We start from the raw sequence: 17,629 nt of genomic DNA, 5'->3' as shown, positions 1-17,629 counted from the left end.
TCTTTGGATATCAGTCTATGACACCGAAGAATAATCAAAAGTTAGTTATCCAAATCCCAAGCCTGGCATAGCCTGGGGTTAGGGCGCTCGACTCGCAATCTGAGAGTTGCAAGTTCGAATTCCCATTATCTAACATGTTCGACCTTTAGAGTTGCTGTCAGGGCCAGCCACCCGAGTGTAAAAATTCTTGGCTAATACAAAATACCCGAGCGGCCGACCCCAGAACTAGATGGGATTAAGATTGAATGAAGAAGAAGTTACGTAAATCTCAGCACATGATGTACCGATTCGTGTATCAGAGGAAAGAGTGAAGACAGGCTTAAAACAGTCAGAGATATAAAGAAATACAAAAATAAAACAATTCTTTGCGTCCCTCAATGTGATGTAATCAGAAAAGAATGCATACCCGCGGGTGTTATTATATGTCCTAAAACATGAATGCTGTTCATTTGGCGTTCACTGAGCTAGGGGCCAGGAAAACGGTGCCCCTGTATTAGGCTGATTTCCTCCCCCCCTTTTTTTTTTCTATAGGCCTAATCCTGAATGGCATGTAAAATGGCTGTGAATTGCCTCAGGTATTCTAGACAAGCGGGACGATAGCTTTGAACGCAGTAACGGGTGCTGTATACCGCGATGCCAATGTTCAGACTCTGCGCTTTGTACATAATATTCACCAAATTATACGTGTTTTTACGTGCTCTAATAAAATAGTGTACTTTATAGCCTATTATTGATTCATAATAAACACATTATCTATGAAAATTTTGTCTATCAACAGCAAAGAAGAAGTTCTCAAAGAACGTCACTGAACCATGAACTTACAACGAAAAGATCTGCAAACAGTATGTTTTTGGTATTGTATTTTTGCACAAAAAACTTGGGCTATTTAGACACGCGATTAATATATGCTGTCTGTCATTGTTTATAAAATATTCCCACCTTTAGTTGTGTATATTTACTAGTTCTTTATTTAATTCTTAAGTTTTTTTGTTTTTTTTGGTGTTTATGCTTTAACCGATTTTTTAAAAAATACATCTATATATGTGCATTAACTTATAATGAATCATAAGGAGAAAAGAATAAGAAAAGGAATGAAATGCATAAAGAGACAACATAAATAAAAATAACATCCAAAATACAAGTCAAACAATACACAACATCACAACGCAATATTAAGAGTTGAAATTGATTTAAATGAAAGTAGCAATAAATATAAATTAAAGATCAATTATGGTGTCTTCATATAAAATTAGGTTATTTTCAAATAGCCCAACTCCAAAGCGTCTTACATTGATATATTTATAGTCTGTATTATTGAGAGGTCACTTTATTCCAGTTGAAACTGAAGTTAACAAGACTTCTGCATTCTAAAGGTTACAAATCAGTTGTCCTCACCAGCAAAGAGACACCAGGATTCTGTCTACTCTACACTATTAAAACAGATATAAGTTCTTGAGCAGTAACCCATAATCCTAGATTACTCACATCAATGAGAATTCCCATTTCATACGTACAAGTGGAGGTTAACTTCTATCTCATAATAACTTGTATATGCCTCTTTACCATTCCTCCACTTGGGTATGATACACACCCCAGAAGAGGAATGATGTAAGAGCATGGTCTAGCATGACCACTGTACTATATAATTAGAGCCTGATGCAAGTGACAATGAAGATTTCCGACTATTCACATCCTGTTTACTAGATCTCCACCTAACTGCAGAACACATTTGAGAAAAAAAAGGTTGCATATACCGGAATAAAGATGCATTCTTTTCTCAATTTACTCTTTCCACACTAGAGGGATATCATTGATACCCCATGTTCATTTCGTTCTAACAGTAAAACTTATTAATTAAATTGCATAAGCTTCTAATACGTAACAATACTTTCTAAATAGTGTTTAGGTTTTGTATGACAAAATCCGAATGCATAAAATATATTTAACTATTATCAAGAAATTAATGTCGCCTTTTTATATGAAAAACTCTAACAAAACAAAACATTTAGTAAATGAAATAGTCTCCATACTTATCGATGATGCTTTTTCATCTTACAATCAGGTTGTTAATGCCCTGATTACAGAAATCACTTGGCTTCGAAGCAAAAAAACATGTCGTTGTCCTCTTTAACACCTTCCACATTTGCATACGTTTTCCCATTAAGATGGTGTTGCAGCGAATGTAAAAGATGGTAATCTAATGGTGCCATATCTGGAGAATATGGTGGGTGGGGGAGGACTTCCCAAACCCAAGTTCATAATTTTATATTGCGTCAAACGTGTCACATGTGGACGTGCATTGTCATGGAGAAGAAGAACACATTTCCGATTGACGAATGAAGGGCGTTTCTGATGACGGGCTTCATTTAAACGTTCCAGTTGCTGACTATAGATATCTACCTTGACAGTTCGCTGTGGATTGAGGAGTCTGCAATGAATTACTCCTTTGATGCGGATGGAGTCCAGGTTTTAGGGTCGGAAGTAGTTTTTGTCTAGGACTGAGCCATTGTTTTTGGCGTTCAATATTCGCATAAAAAATCCAATTTTCATCACCGGTGACGATTCTGTCCAAAAATGGTTCACGCGCATTACGCGCCTGAAGAGACGAAGCAACGTTCACACGTTGGAAACGACGATCATCGGAGAGTTCATGAGGTACTCAAACACCTTCTTTAAGACGTTTTCCCATATTTCTTAGATGTTTACGTATTGTTTGATGAGAGACATGTAATTTCAGGGCCACTTCATTAGTGTGTTGCCTTGGGTTAGACTCAACAAGCGTCTTCAGAGCATCAATTGGAAAACAAGTATCTTAAAACGTGACGTTGCTTCATTATCCTTGACCACACTTAACCTCATCATTTTCAAAAGCGAAACTAATTTGTAATGAGATTTATTTCAGTTTATATTACATAGTAGTTTAATAACCACCCCTTTCTGGTAATTATCGGATTTCGGTTCTTTACCTTTTCAAATCTAAGTTCCTTTAAAGTTCTCAGGGGCTCGAACAATAGCTTCACAGTTCTAAAAACACAAAGAGTATAAACACAAAATTGAAACAAATCAAATAAGAAATGCTGGAATTTGATTGGAAGAAATAAATAGAAGTTTCAAAGTCATTAAAAACATTCAAAAACCAAAATGTGTGATGTTTAGAGTTGAAACAATTATATATAAACGACATAAATGAATGTTTAAATTTTCATTGATGAAACTAATTAGATCGGTATTGTATAATACCAAAATATGAATTCTGTTATATTTATGATATTATAAATATATTTGAAATTCAATTTTGAAACATGATTTGCAAGTGACTGCTTATACAGACTGTCGTAGTCAACACTTCTGATAAAAATAATTAAAACGCAGCAAAAACTGATAGAGATTTATCAGTGACCCAGGGCCTCACTTTACAAAATGGTCGAGATTAGTTTATTTCCAGTTATATAGTCTCTTGTATAGCTGTGTTTATTTTTATGAATTGGTTGTATACGATAAAGTTAACAATGATATTCAATGAATAAGTGATATGAAGTTTCATGATTCATGTCTCCTTATCGTCAAATAATGCACTCCTATATTAAGGTTCGTGGGTAAACTTATAACAGGAACAGTGATATACCACAAGCTGTTCATGCAAAAGTAGCCCAAGGGTTGGCGGTGTATCCTTCTCTCTAATCTATAACTTCAAAATTAGGAACAGTTAGGCAGATAGCCCTTGTGTAGCTTTGCATGAAATCTGTGATATCTCTCAGATAATTGGAAGAGATGGAGACGCGTTAGTCTCGTTAATAACTAGAGGTAAAGCCTGACATGGCCTGATGTTTAGGGCACTGTACTCGCAATCTGCAGGTCGCGAGTTCGAATCCTGTCACCGAATATACTCACTCTTTCAGCCGTGTGGCTTATATTGTGACGGTTAATCTCATTATTCGTTGTTAAAAAGTAGTCTGAAATATGAGGATGAATGACATTGATTAGCAGCTTTCCCTCTAGTCTATCACTTTAAAATTAAGGATGGTTAGCCATCGAGTAAGTTTGCGAAAACTTCAACTAATAAACAAACAAATAACTCGTTAGAAAGTTATTGGTAGAGCCTTGGGAGCCCTCAGTTTCTGATGCTGTTTCAGTCTGAGTCAGCTTTTTTCAGCTCCGATATCTAGTTTCATGTACCACATTCAATCATGTTACCACTGGAACAGCCATAATCAGAATTAAGTTTTTGCTGAAACTCATGTTGTCGCACATGAGTTTACCGAACATTCTCTCTATGAACTTATTTATGAGAGACCATGATCTCATGAGGTACATGCTTTTGAGCCTTGAACTTAATTATCCACAGGATAAAATTGTTGTTGCAGCTCAGTGATGACTGTATCTCAGTATTTGAACTGCCCCTCCAAGTGCTAGGACATCAAGTGATGAATCATTCATACTCAGCATTAAATATTACATAGCCCAACTCGTTTGAAACAGTTCAGAAATGTTTCACAACCACTTCAATCAGTGGTGGGTTAATTTCTTTTCGTACCATCTTTGTGAAATAATAGTGTACACACATATACCTGCTGCTAGCATTTCTATCACTACGTGGCTAAGACACTGTCAATATATATGAGGGAAGCTCTTCTTATTTTCCTCAAGTTTGGATACACGCATCCTGATTAATACTGTTTCCTCAGGTAAGATCAATAGGAGAATGTTACAATGTATAAAGATACGAATCTTTTTTTTTAATTTTGCATCAACCTTATTCACCTGAAACAGTCACTATCTATGCTTTATCAGCCTGAAAGGCTCCCGACTGCCCCAAAGAGTTACAGAATCGCACTTAGATGCTGCAGAAGATGGTGTCATAACTTTTCATCCACCAGAAGCATCTTACTTCTCTACCTGGTCACAAATGATCCTGGCCCGGATTAGTATCTTATATTGTCTGGAATAGTCACCAAATACTTGGGGTTTCCATAAAAGCCATTACAAGATTTATCATGCCAACTTGTCCTATTTTCGCTTTTCTATACTCCTACATTTGAGAGATAACCAGAAGATGGTTTTCTATAGCCATCATTCAACCTGAGTTCCAGAGAATGGATGAAGAACATGGACTAGCTCTCATTATTGTTGCTGAATGTCCTTGGTCTTGTAAAATCCTCACCTTGTTCCTGCCACACTACGAGGTCGTATTTCGATTTTAGCTGCATCTTCCTCTTCCTCCTGGAAGCCCCCCCCCCAATGGCACAGCGGTATGTCTGCGGACTTACAACGCTAGAAACCTGGTTTCGATACCCGTGGTGGGCATATCACAAATAGCCCATCGTGTAACTTTGTGCTGAACTACAAACAAACAAACTTTACGAGATTTTCATTTTATAATATCTGTTTATACCCTTCTGCCCCCCTCGCGTGAAGCATGTGAAACTGTATAACACTTGACGACAGCTTTAAGTGAAATTTGGTTGCTGTTATCGCACTGAACCAGATATCTACATAATGCTTATTTTTCTAAACAGATAAGCTTGCAGTTCTTCATTTAAGATTATATTTTTCCGTAGAAGTGACGTGTAGACATTTATGTGGTAACATGCTAATACATTATATACACAATATTTAATTAAGCAAATGTTCTGTTATCTAATTGATAAAATCATAAACAATGTTACTGTTTATCATGTATTGGATGTTCTTTCAATATAACGCGCTTTGTGCGTTACCTCATTCAGAACAGGTGGCTGGCATGGCTCAGTGATCGCTGTGCCTAGACTTTGAATGTAACATTAATGGTACGCGTCACGCAGTCGCATAAACGCGCTCCGTACTTTGGAGCCATCGCGGTTTAACAGTCACGGTCAAATTCAATTACTCAAATATGACTAGCCCCAAAGTTTGCGGTGGGTGCTATTGACATATTGCCTTCCTTTTAGTTTATAAGTTAAAATAAAAATATTGATGGTCATGTACAGATACCCCTTGTAATATATCATTATATATTATATAACTGAAGTAAGTGATATTAATTATGAACTTCACTAGGTTTCCTTAATATCTTCGTTCATGTTAGAACTGGAAGTAGTCATTGAATTTGAAGCGGTGTAGAAGACTACAAATATACATAAATATTTATTTTCATTCTGGTTACAGATTTTCATCAAAAGCACAAAACTAGCAATGGAACACACAGAACGTTATACAACTTAGGAAAAAAAAACACGAATACATTTATTTAACTGATCCAAATAGATTGAGGTATATTATAACTTTATAATTCTGGTAGAATTAATTTAAAATGTGTTAAGTTATCAACTAGTTTGAGTTATCCAGTCGAAAATCACAAAGGACGAGCATGTTAGGTGACGAGTCAAGCGTCCTAACCACCTGGCCATGCCCATTCTAATCATTCTGCAAAGATTGCTTGTTTGTTTGTTATGAATTTCGCGCAAAGCTACACGAGGGCTATCTGCGCTAGCCGTCCCTAATTTAGCAGTGTAAGACTAGAGGAAGGCAGTTAGTCATCACCACCCACCGCCAACTCTTGGGCTACTCTTTTACCAACGAATAGTGGGATTGACCGTCACATTATAACGCCCCCACAGCTGAAAAGGCGAGCATGATTCGAACCCGCACATTGCGAGTTGAGCGCCCTAACCACCAGGCCAGGCCGGGCCCGTAATGTTTGCTTCTATTGTTTTCGATAATTATTTTTATAGCTCATTTTTCAGTTTATATATTACAAGAGAGCAAGAAGAGGAAGTCGTTTACAATTATTTGAATGCTAGATCCGTCAAAAATATTAGTATTTGTAACTGTTCGACCTTACTGTTCATTTGTCACAAAATATCGTCCCATTCGATATATTAAGGCGTTTTGTTCTAAAGAGATACGAATCAAAATGGACCATTTTCTCGCTGTGACTCTGTTTTATAACAGTTTAAAATGATGATCTTATAATTATGTTTTATGTTTTTAAAGCTCTTTGAAACAAGAATATAAACATTTAGTATAAATCATTATTGTATGATAAAAAGTAACTTGTTTCCAAAACCTTTAAATGATTTATCAGTTAACTATTAGAAAATATTTTATACATGGCTTGGTGATAACACTGAACAGTAATTATTAGTAATTTTATATGACCACTGAGAAGTCATTAAAACAATCAGTGTAGCACACTCTAATATATTTTTCACGACTATAATTCATGCAACGCCGTTAGGTTTAAACATTTTCCTCACAAATTAACCGTTTTCTTTGCGTTCTTTTGATAACACCAACCTTTTGAATAATTTCATTTTTTTAAAGATTTTGCAAAATGTACAATATTATTTTTGTATTTCTAATCTACATAATAAGATCAACGCCAAATCTGGAGTATCTTTCGGGGAATATCCGTAAAAGTGTTTTCGCGAAATTCCTGGGTTGCCTAAAGAGTTGTGTGAAAAGTTTTACCTTTGTACAAACCTCGAGGGGTTGCCTAAAGAGTTGTGTGAAAAGTTTTACCTTTGTACAAACCTCGAGGCCGAGACAATTCGTTTGGCATCACATAGAAGTTGGTGAATCCAACAGTTTGTGAGAAAATATTTTTGGTTTGTTTGTTTGTTTGTAGTTAAGCACAAAGCTACACAAAGGGCTATCTGTGCACTGCCCACCACGGGTATCGCAACCAGGTTTCTAGCGTTGTAAGTCCGCAGACATACTGTTGTGCCACTGGGGGACAGGGATAATTGGAAAATATCCTGGTTCCTCAAGGGGCGGGGTAAAAAATTTGCCTTTGTGCAAACCTCGAGACCGAGATGATTCGTTTGGTACCACTTAGAAGTTGGTGCAATCAGTGGTTTAGGAGGAGTTAAGTGACACACAGACAAACACACAGACTCCGCATTTACATTAGAGCACGTAAATAAGTAGACCTATTAATTACCGTTCGTAACTTGGTTATAGAAATTCAATGTGTTTTATAGCGGCAATTATCATTAAACTGCGAAAGTGCTAAATAGTAATTCAAGCATTAAATTTGCATTATAGCGGCCCACTAAATGTGGGCCATAGGCCCACGGGTTAACTAATGTAATTTTAATGATGAAACACCAACATATATTTTCTTACGTGAACGATAAAATCTATAATTAGACTATTTAGGTGTTCATGTGCGATACTTTGTGCAAAACATTACAAAACTAGGTATTTCATTGAAAATAGTTAAATAAACAAACTTAAGACATGTGTGGTTAAAGCCAGAAGTGGCAAGCGTAAAAATAAATAACGAATCCAGGAAAAACATGATATATGTAACAGTAGTTCTGGTGAAAATTACATCAGTAATAACACAAAGTGTGAAAATTCTTACAATATTTTCCCAAAATGGCGAGAAAATACAAAAAAGTATGTTTATGATTTTTACGTAATAATTTTTTTCCCATCTTGTATTAGTCTTGTGGCCATCTTTATCCATGGCATTATTGACAATAATATTTTTAGTGTGCCATTTCTCTAACTTTACATTATCATAAAAGCCTATTACCCCAGACTGGTTTGTTCGTGGAAAAGTAATCATAGCTTCTTTAGGAAAAGGTTACTTTAGGTGAAAATTGGAATTATGTGTAAGTCACTTTCTTTTCCTTTTACAACTTTAATCCCAGCTTGTTCGGAGTTGTCCGGTATTTTTGTATACCAAGCTTTTTGATAGCTGGAAGGCTGGCCCAGTCGGCAACCAGATAGGAGGATCATGTTCGGTGATGAGGATTTCAGCTAGCGACCCTCAGATTGCGAGTGGAGCGCCATCATGCCAAGGCCCTTTTTTTTCAGTCATATCTCTTATTTTTCTGAACAATAACTGTCCATGCATGTTATGTGCTTACTGTTATTTTTCAGATTATCAACACAAAACTTATGCTTTTGCAAATGCCTAAACGATATTTATTTATCTGAGTTAACAAATGTGCAAATTTTTAGGCCTATAACTCATGCTGTGTACATTTTTGGACCCAGTTTCACATCCTTGAATGTTTACAAAATACATTGTTAAACATGTATGCATTCATGTTAGGAGCATGTTGTAAATTAGTCACAGTATTTTGAACCTGAACGACCCTTTATGCGACACAAGGACTAAATAGATGGGTCAGAAAACCCGAATGCTCGGATTCACCATCCCTACTTTAAGACTACTAACTACACGAAGGGCAACCCATCATCAGCACCCACCGCCAAAACGGCTCCTCTTAACCGAATAGCGTGATTGACTGTCAAGTTATAATGCCCAGCCTACCAAAGTGTGAACCGTGAGCTGAATTTCGAACGTTGTGGACAAAGTTCGTCTCATCGATTGTTCCACAAATAAATAATCGAATCTCTCCAAATGTCTCCAAATGTGTCCCATGATTCACGACAGAAAGGTTTACTTTCCAGTTTTGTTGCTCTGTGTTGGATATTTGGTATGTGAAATTTACATTAAAAGAACTGTCAAAATATCGCTTTCAGAAAGTATTTTATAATCTTTTGAAAGTATTGAAAGCCATCTTACGATTTTGGCTCTACGGCTGTACCGATTAACTTGGCTGCATAAACAATATATTTTTGTCTTTCCAGGGTTAATCTGTATTACTGGGACGCGTCCTACCGTTAAACAAAATAATGGAATTACATCACGTTTGCCTGATGAGTGCATAAATCGTTAGAGTAAGCCTATTGCAGACTTCTAACAAATTTTCCGCTAAAGTTATTATGGAATGTAATGCTGAATAATTTTACAATGCTGTGAAATGAAATGACAGTGTAATCAACTTTAGCCGTTCTTTTAATTTGTTAATTAGTAAGTGGACTTACTTATTATCATTAATTAAAATCCTTTATAAAAACATTCAGCAACTATTTGAGAACCTGGTGTATATAGTTAAGAACAAACGGTTTTGAATACATAAAATTCAGGTTAAAAAACGGTTTTGAATACATAAAGTTTAGGTTATAAACTTGTACACTCGTCCTTCCTCTAAGGTTGTGCCTGACATGGCCAGGTGGTTAGGGCGCTTGACTCGCAATCTGAGTGTCACGGATTCGAATCCCCTTCGCACCGACCATGCTCGCCCTTTTAGCCTTGGGGGCGTTATAATGTGACGGTCAATCGCACTATTCGTTGATAAAAGAGTAGCCAAGGGTTGGCGGTGGGTGGTATTGACTAGCTGCCTTCCCTCTAGTCTTACACTGCTAAATTGGGGACGGCTAGCGCAGATAGCCCTCGTGTAGCTTTGCGCGAAATTCAAAACAAACAAACCTCTAAGGTTACATTAAACCGCAAACTTTAAAATGAATTGCGTTATTTTCTCGTTGATGATAAGTTTTTTGATAGAATATATTTCTTTTATGAATAGTTTTTCACCTTTCTTTCAAAGAACTGCTAATAAAGATTGTTTGTTTGTTTTTAATTATGCACAAAGCTACACAAGGGCTATCTGTGCTCTGCCCACCACGGGTATCGAAACCCGGTTTCTAGCGTTGTAAGTCCGCAGACATACCGCTGAGCCACTGGGGGGCGCTAATAAAGATACGGTAAGTTTGTTTGTTTTGAATTTCGCGCAAAGATACACGAGGGCTACCTGCGCTAGCCGTCCCTAATTTAGCAGTGTAAGACTAGAGGGGAAGGCAGCTAGTCATCACCACCCACCGCCAACTCTTGGGCTACTCTTTTACCAACGAATAGTGGAATTGACCGTCACGTTATAATCCCCCACGGCTGAAAGGGCGAGTATGTTTGGTGTGACGGAGATTCGAACCCGCAATTTGCAGATTGCGATTCGAGCACCCTAACCACCTGGCCATGTCGGGCCCTAATACGGTACGGCAAGATATGGAACAGTACATTCAGTACGTGCTCAAATGGAACTAGTTTTATGTATTTTCGAAATAGAAGTTTGCTGCTAGTGACAATTGTATTTCTGTTTTACTACAATTTCCTCGAATTGACTATTTCATATGCTATGTACCGTGAATGTATCAATCTTATATTAGTACCAGTTCATCACATGTTATATAATTATAATATTTCGATGTACAGTTCTAAATTATCTAATACGCAGTTTAGAAATAGTAATGTCTGTACTCTTAATAAAATAAGTTAAAAATCCTGGTTGTGTAGGAGTAGTATTTCCACAGGTTGTGGGTGAAGCCTCCTGCTTAAAACACTGTTTAGCAGATTTTATCGAAACCAATCAGAGGACGTGGTATAAATCGTATTTGGGACAAAACCTAAGTGCACAGATGTCAGCATAACCCAACTTTAGTTTGTTTGAAGTTGTGTTGCTATTGACACACGTTCATAAAATCAAAATTGGCCGACTGTACAATTGTAAGAAATTCCTTAACGTAGGCCCTTTCTGTGTGCTCCATCTACGGCTCATATTGTTATCCTATCTTTATTAAAAACAATCCTTTGAGTCTCTGTGCTATTTCTTCTAATGTATGTTAAAACTAACATACGTATTCATAATTTTATCATTATGTCCATAAGGAAACATATTTTCCTAATTATAATGGACGAAATAGGTATTGTATTCTATTATTATTATATATTTTCTTATATTGGTGTCATGTTTATCTAGGAAATCAGTTACAAAACATTCATATAATTCTCTAAATAGTTTTGTGACGTTGGATGTACATTATGACAAACCATGTTCTCGTTTCGTGTGCACATAAACAGCAAAATACTTAAGATTTATGGGGTTTTTGAGTCCTTTGTGATTCACCTTTTAGTAACCTAAATCAGTGTAGCTGTGTGAATAATATTATGACATTATGCCTAATCTATTATTCGATATTATACTGCGGACCAACTGTTTAACGATTATATGTATATGTTACATATTTCTTTTCTTTTTTTTTTAAACCAATTTTAAAATAGAAAATATCATTTGTAATATAGAGGCCTAATGTAGAGAATCCAAACACCCCATAGACCGTACATATGCATTACCATTATAAGAGGCCTTAACTGTATTTTTTTTTCGGTTTACTGACCAAAGCTGTACTGTTAAACCTATAATAGGCGAAATTGCAGTCCACAGCAGAGGGTGCGACGAATCAAAAAATGTATTAGGCCTCAACATTATAGAAAGTATTCTCAGTTTTACCTTTGTTGAAAAAGAAAAGAAGTCTCTAACATATACATATAAATAAAATATTTCTATATATTTTGCAGGTACATATTATAACCTATTATAATTTTATCAATCATTTCCTTACTAATGGGTTCTTGTGGAGTGATTATTTTACTCTTGTGCTTTGGAGATAATCCGTTAACTCCCTTTGAATTCTGTTTCTCATGGATTTCTACTTAGATTTTATTTTACCCCTGTTTGTGAAGGTACAACAGTACCTTGTTAACCAGTCATAAGTGATTTTTTTTAAATTTTGGTGAGCATAAAGACTATCCTTAATAAAAACGGACAGTTTAATATCTAAGTTATTATTTTGTCGAGAAATTACATAGAATATAGTAATTTCACGATTAAACTTTTTCACTGATTTCTTATTTATCTTAGTAAAGCGTATTTTTTGGGACATTCATATTTATCAAGATAACCAGAGAGAATTGGCAAATCTGAATAATGAGTATGATGTTTTTCTAAACTCCCAATATAGATCAAAACCATATAATTATATAATGTTCGGATGTTTTCAATATTATTTTACTATTTATTAACCTACAATCATCCGCTTCCCTAGCCACAGCGTACTATTGGAATGCGATAATTGTTTCTAAATGAATTTTTTTTGTTTGTTATTAAGTCTAAAGCTACACAGTGGGCTATCCTTGCTGTGCCCACTGCGGGTATGTAAATCCGACTTGTAGCGTGATATTTTCTCAGACTTACCGCTGAGCAACCGGAAAACAGCAGTAGTTTCACTTTTCAATTACTCATCCTAATGAAATAAACACGATTCATCATGAAGTGTTTGTAAAGAGAAATAATGTATAGAATTCTACATTCAAGGGAGGGGGCAATCATAACGTATACTTTACCAGGAGAAGTTACTGAACAAACAGCCAAAAACTTCTGGTTTTATAAAAACAAAAAGCTTTTTAAAAAATGCTCCCAAAACGTCATTATTAGCAGCCCTGACTTTTACCAGGATACCTTGCAGTTCTATGAAACCTGTTCTGTGATAACTGTTTCGTTCAATTGAGATCTCACGTTGAATTAAATATTCCAGAAATAGATTAATAGTCTTAAATAATATGTATCTTAAATCTATTGAAACTTATGACACTGTACACATTTGCAGCTTCTTAATTTAAGTAATTCGAAGTAAAAAAATAACATTATAGCAATCTGCTACATAAAAAAGTATGAATCACAATAACCAAACAGTATGGTATATAACATCTTATGCCGACGAAACGTGATCTATTGATCTATAGTTTGTATGAAATTACATCACAATATGATAAATAATAAAATTATATTTTAGTTACTAGTCCTAACATAAGTAGCTCCTCAACCGAGACTTTGTGTGTTGCATTCCAAGCCAACTTGATGTGTTCTGGTATCATGCGAAAGTCCTCGTCGGTTATTGGTTATTGCGCACAAGATGTGTAGTCGAAATACTATTGTACGTTCTTTTTATCGGAAACCCGTAGAATATGTAAACAACTACTACATGTCTTGTTGTGATGTAACGTATCACAATATATGTACCAATGCTAAACATCCAGTTTAGATAACTTAACCCGTCGAATGTACAGTCACGTGCATTCTAAAAGATAACTCTAACCTCAATATTTATTTGATGTACAATTATGATTTTAGAAAAACGACAGAAATGAATAAAAACCATATAACCTTTCGAAAGGTGGACCTTTCTTCTTCAGAGGCAAACTGGGCAAACTGGTGTACAAGTTATCTATACATATTCTACTCAAAATAATGAGATTATTGTTGTTGTTTTGTATTTTGACAACTATGTTTTCGAATATTAAAATTTATAGTTAACTTAAACTGTAGTGTGGTTTGGATGTTATCACGTAAACGAGACAATGAATTTATAGTTATCTTAAACTGTAGTGTGGTTTGGCTGTTATCACGTAAACGAGACAATGAATTTATAGTTATCTTAAACTGTAGTGTGGTTTGGATGTTATCACGTAAACCATGCAATAAATTTATAGTTATCTTAAACTGTATTGTGGTTTGGATGTTATCACGTAAATGAAACAATGAATTTATAGTTATCTTAAACTGTAGTGTGGTTTGGATATTATCACGTAAACCAGACAATGAATTTATAGTTATCTTAAACTGTAGTGTGGTTTGGATGTTATCACGTAAACCAGACAATTAATTTGATGTTTACTACTTTAAAATTTGTTTTATTCTGTCTCGTGTTAAATCTTAAGCTAAGTACTTTTTTTCTTTACATTTCAAATGCTAGTCGGTATTTTTTTAATGTCAACAAATATAATCTATAAGAGAGTTTGAAGCGTTTTATTTCCGAGTGAAATTCACGCGACACGGTTTTCTCACTAACTTTGCACGTCATGGTGGCTAAGCTGACTTTCGTGACTCATCGTGTTTTACACAGAACACCGGAGGCACCTATATAATTTATACAAGAGTAAGTAGATGGCGCTTCCAAGGTCTGTCAGGTATATGGTATATGATCCAGGTGGTTACAAGTTGGCTCCTCGTTGTCGAGTCTCAGCGTTGTCATGACAACCGTCAATGTGACGCCACAACTTTGGAGGTGATGAGAGAATGATTTAATTATCCACTGAGGGTTATGATGACTATTAAAGTAATCATGGCATATTACTGTACTTTCAATTTTGTAGGTAATATAATATATTGCTCATCCAAATGACAGAACTATAATCTCTATTTTATCGTGGAGTGCTTGTAAAATGAAAGTAAAATAAGCGCGAAACTTGGAAAGTATTTAAAGTTAAATATTTTGAGGTCAAATATATATAATCCATTTAAAACTTACAACTATGTTATTGTATTGAATGTGGAACATATCTCTGTAATAATACCTTTAACTTTTTTGTTACAACGTTTATAAACAACTCTTCCAGTGCCCGGGATTGTTTTTTTTACAAACATAGAAACTCGCGTGGAGTTGTATAATTATTTGTTATATTGACATTTGTTTTAGAGGTAATTGCCTGAAATATTTCACATATGATTACGTTATCAGATTTTAAGAAGCATTAAGTAAAATAATTATTGATATATTTATTTCCAATCTACGATGTTTAATTAATCTTGAAATATTTGGTTTGTTGCATGTCTATTTTTTCAAAACACTTATTTGATATCACACTTTCTAAGGCTAAAACAAAGGTCATTCATATAGTTTGCCAGTGTAACAGAGCGTATCCCAATAGTTAAGTGTGGTAGAGTGTAGAACTGTGGGTCTACTTTTCCCGTCCCATTACCACAAAAATAAAATAAAATCACTCTCCTCACTTTGGAGTCGTGTGTGCGTTATAACTGTGACTGTCAAATTCTACTATTTGATTACATTCGCCAAAAACTTGGCGGTGGATAGTGTTGACTAGCTGCCTGCGCCCTAAATCATTAGTTAAAAATTGGCGACGGCTAGTGCAGATCACCCTTGACTGACTTTTACGAATATCCGTAAACAAACAACCAATCAAAAGATTGCCCCATAGCTGTACCATGGCAGTGCTCTAGAGCAGAACGAAGTGTTATTGGAAGTGAAAGAGTTATTACCAATTTTTATTTGTTTGAATGGACGTTTTGAAGAGTTATATATACATATATATATATTTACATCCAAGTATAAAAGTTTCATTTGTGCATATTCTTAAAATATTAAATAAATATACAGCATTTCCTGAAAATATTGAATAAAAACAGTTGGTTTTTCGAGAATGTAAGATCAGTAGTTACCTTTAAAACTTCTGAAAATTTCGTATGATTGGTTTACAATAGCTACCTAGTACCTAAAGATATGTTAGACTTTTGTTTGTTTTGACATAACTTTAGGCCGGGCGTGGCTTAGCTATTAGCGAGTTAGACTGTAGTCTTTCAGTTCAAAATTAGTATAGGCTAACACGGGCGGTCCTTATGCAACTTTGCGTGATATCTGAAGGAATCCAAGAAACATATAACTTGTTGGGAACACGAAACTGAGAAGCTCAATCATACTGAAGTAACACACAAAATGTTTTTTCATAAAATCCAAATATTGTATAAGTCACGATTAAGTCATCACAGATCTAAAGCACAGACAATCTTGTACATGTAAAGTATAGTTGGCAAAAACAACTGTAACATTTTTTAACTTGTTCCACGTCTAATTGGTATATTATAAACAATGATGTTTACAGTGTATTAACGACAATAACCAAATCCATTCGTGTTAACTAAAACATGAACTAGCTTTTCTGTCGTGTGGCATTCAAGTAATGTCGCCGTAATATTTTAATTGATTATTTATTCTGTCTCCCACTTGGAGTTTAAGTCATTTTGAACTTTTTATTTGTTTTTCAGCGAAAAACTCCACAATTAGCCATCTGCGCCATGTTCACAGCAGGGAACCAAAGTTCAACTTCTGACATTTTAACTCCTCATGCTTACTACTGAGTACCAGGGGCCGGTTTTTACCGGGTAATTTAGTATATACGAAACTTATTATAAGTTAAGAAACAACGGCTAAAATAATGACGGTTTATCCATTTATGTTCAAGTAAAGAAAAGCGTGTTTGTTTGTTTTGTTGAATTTCGTGCAAAGCCACTCGAGAGATATCTGTGCTAGCTGTCCCTAACTTAGAAGTGTTAGACCCTTGTAACGAATTTATTACTATATATTTATTTTAATATAGACGTTTGTTTAGATTACGTTTATATTTTAAAACATGTATAGCATATTGTGTTAAATATGGATTGTGGAAACTCCCGCCTATTCTTCAAAGTTGTAGAATATTCTCGAGAGTAAGAATCAACAATATATATATGTACGTGAACGCTTAAATGTAGCTCAGTATTGTTATGTAATCTGAATTTTCAAGAAAGCCTCCACACGCCTTTAAATATAACCAACGCGATGCACAAAAAAAGAAGAGTATATATTATCAGTTTGCTATAGTTAGTGTGCTATAAACTTCGGAGCTATAACTGTGATTTGGCTGCAATCTGTTGAGCCAAAACTCTTGGTGAGGCATTCTACAGACCCATATCCTCCCACTGTCCGAAATTGAGCGAATCTTGATTCGTCTGAGAACAATATGGTCTTCCAAAAGTCCAGAGGCTTGGTCATCATATCACTTGCCCACGTCTTTCGTCTGACTATGTTGGCAGGTCTTAATAAGGGCTTCCGTCTAGCTGCTCTGCAACGATAACCCAATCTGTGGATAATCCGTTGAACAGATTTCGGGCTCATCCCACCAACTTTGGCCACTTCTGCAGTCGTTAATCTTGTTTAAATTCAATGCTTTTCTTGACAGCCCTTTTTGTCCTCTCCGATGGACCAGGACGACCCGGACGCTGTTCAGTTGTTTCCTTGCCGTGTTTCCTGAACTGCACAATGATTTTGATGACTGTCGAAAGCGGGATTCCCAAATTCTGCGAAATTTGCCGCTGACTTATTCCACTATCTGCTTCACCTT

At 35.5% G+C, this 17,629-nt stretch overlaps 1 protein-coding gene across 1 annotated transcript in view; it reads left to right on the top strand.

The window, feature by feature from the left end:
• Positions 1-772: 772 nt before the first annotated feature.
• LOC106457865 (Krueppel-like factor 6) overlaps positions 773-17,629 on the top strand; it is a 93,142-nt gene continuing 76,285 nt past the window's right edge. The window contains exon 1 of the mRNA XM_013917315.2: positions 773-842. Within this exon, the coding sequence (XP_013772769.2) occupies positions 813-842 (30 nt within the window). The 5' untranslated portion in view covers positions 773-812. The remainder of the gene's footprint in view (positions 843-17,629) is intronic.

This window comes from Limulus polyphemus, unplaced genomic scaffold, assembly GCF_000517525.1.
Source record: "Limulus polyphemus unplaced genomic scaffold, Limulus_polyphemus-2.1.2 Scaffold383, whole genome shotgun sequence".
Lineage (NCBI taxonomy): Eukaryota > Metazoa > Arthropoda > Merostomata > Xiphosura > Limulidae > Limulus > Limulus polyphemus.
The sequence above is the reverse complement of the archived record's forward strand: the minus strand, read 5'-3'. Positions and strand labels throughout refer to the sequence as shown.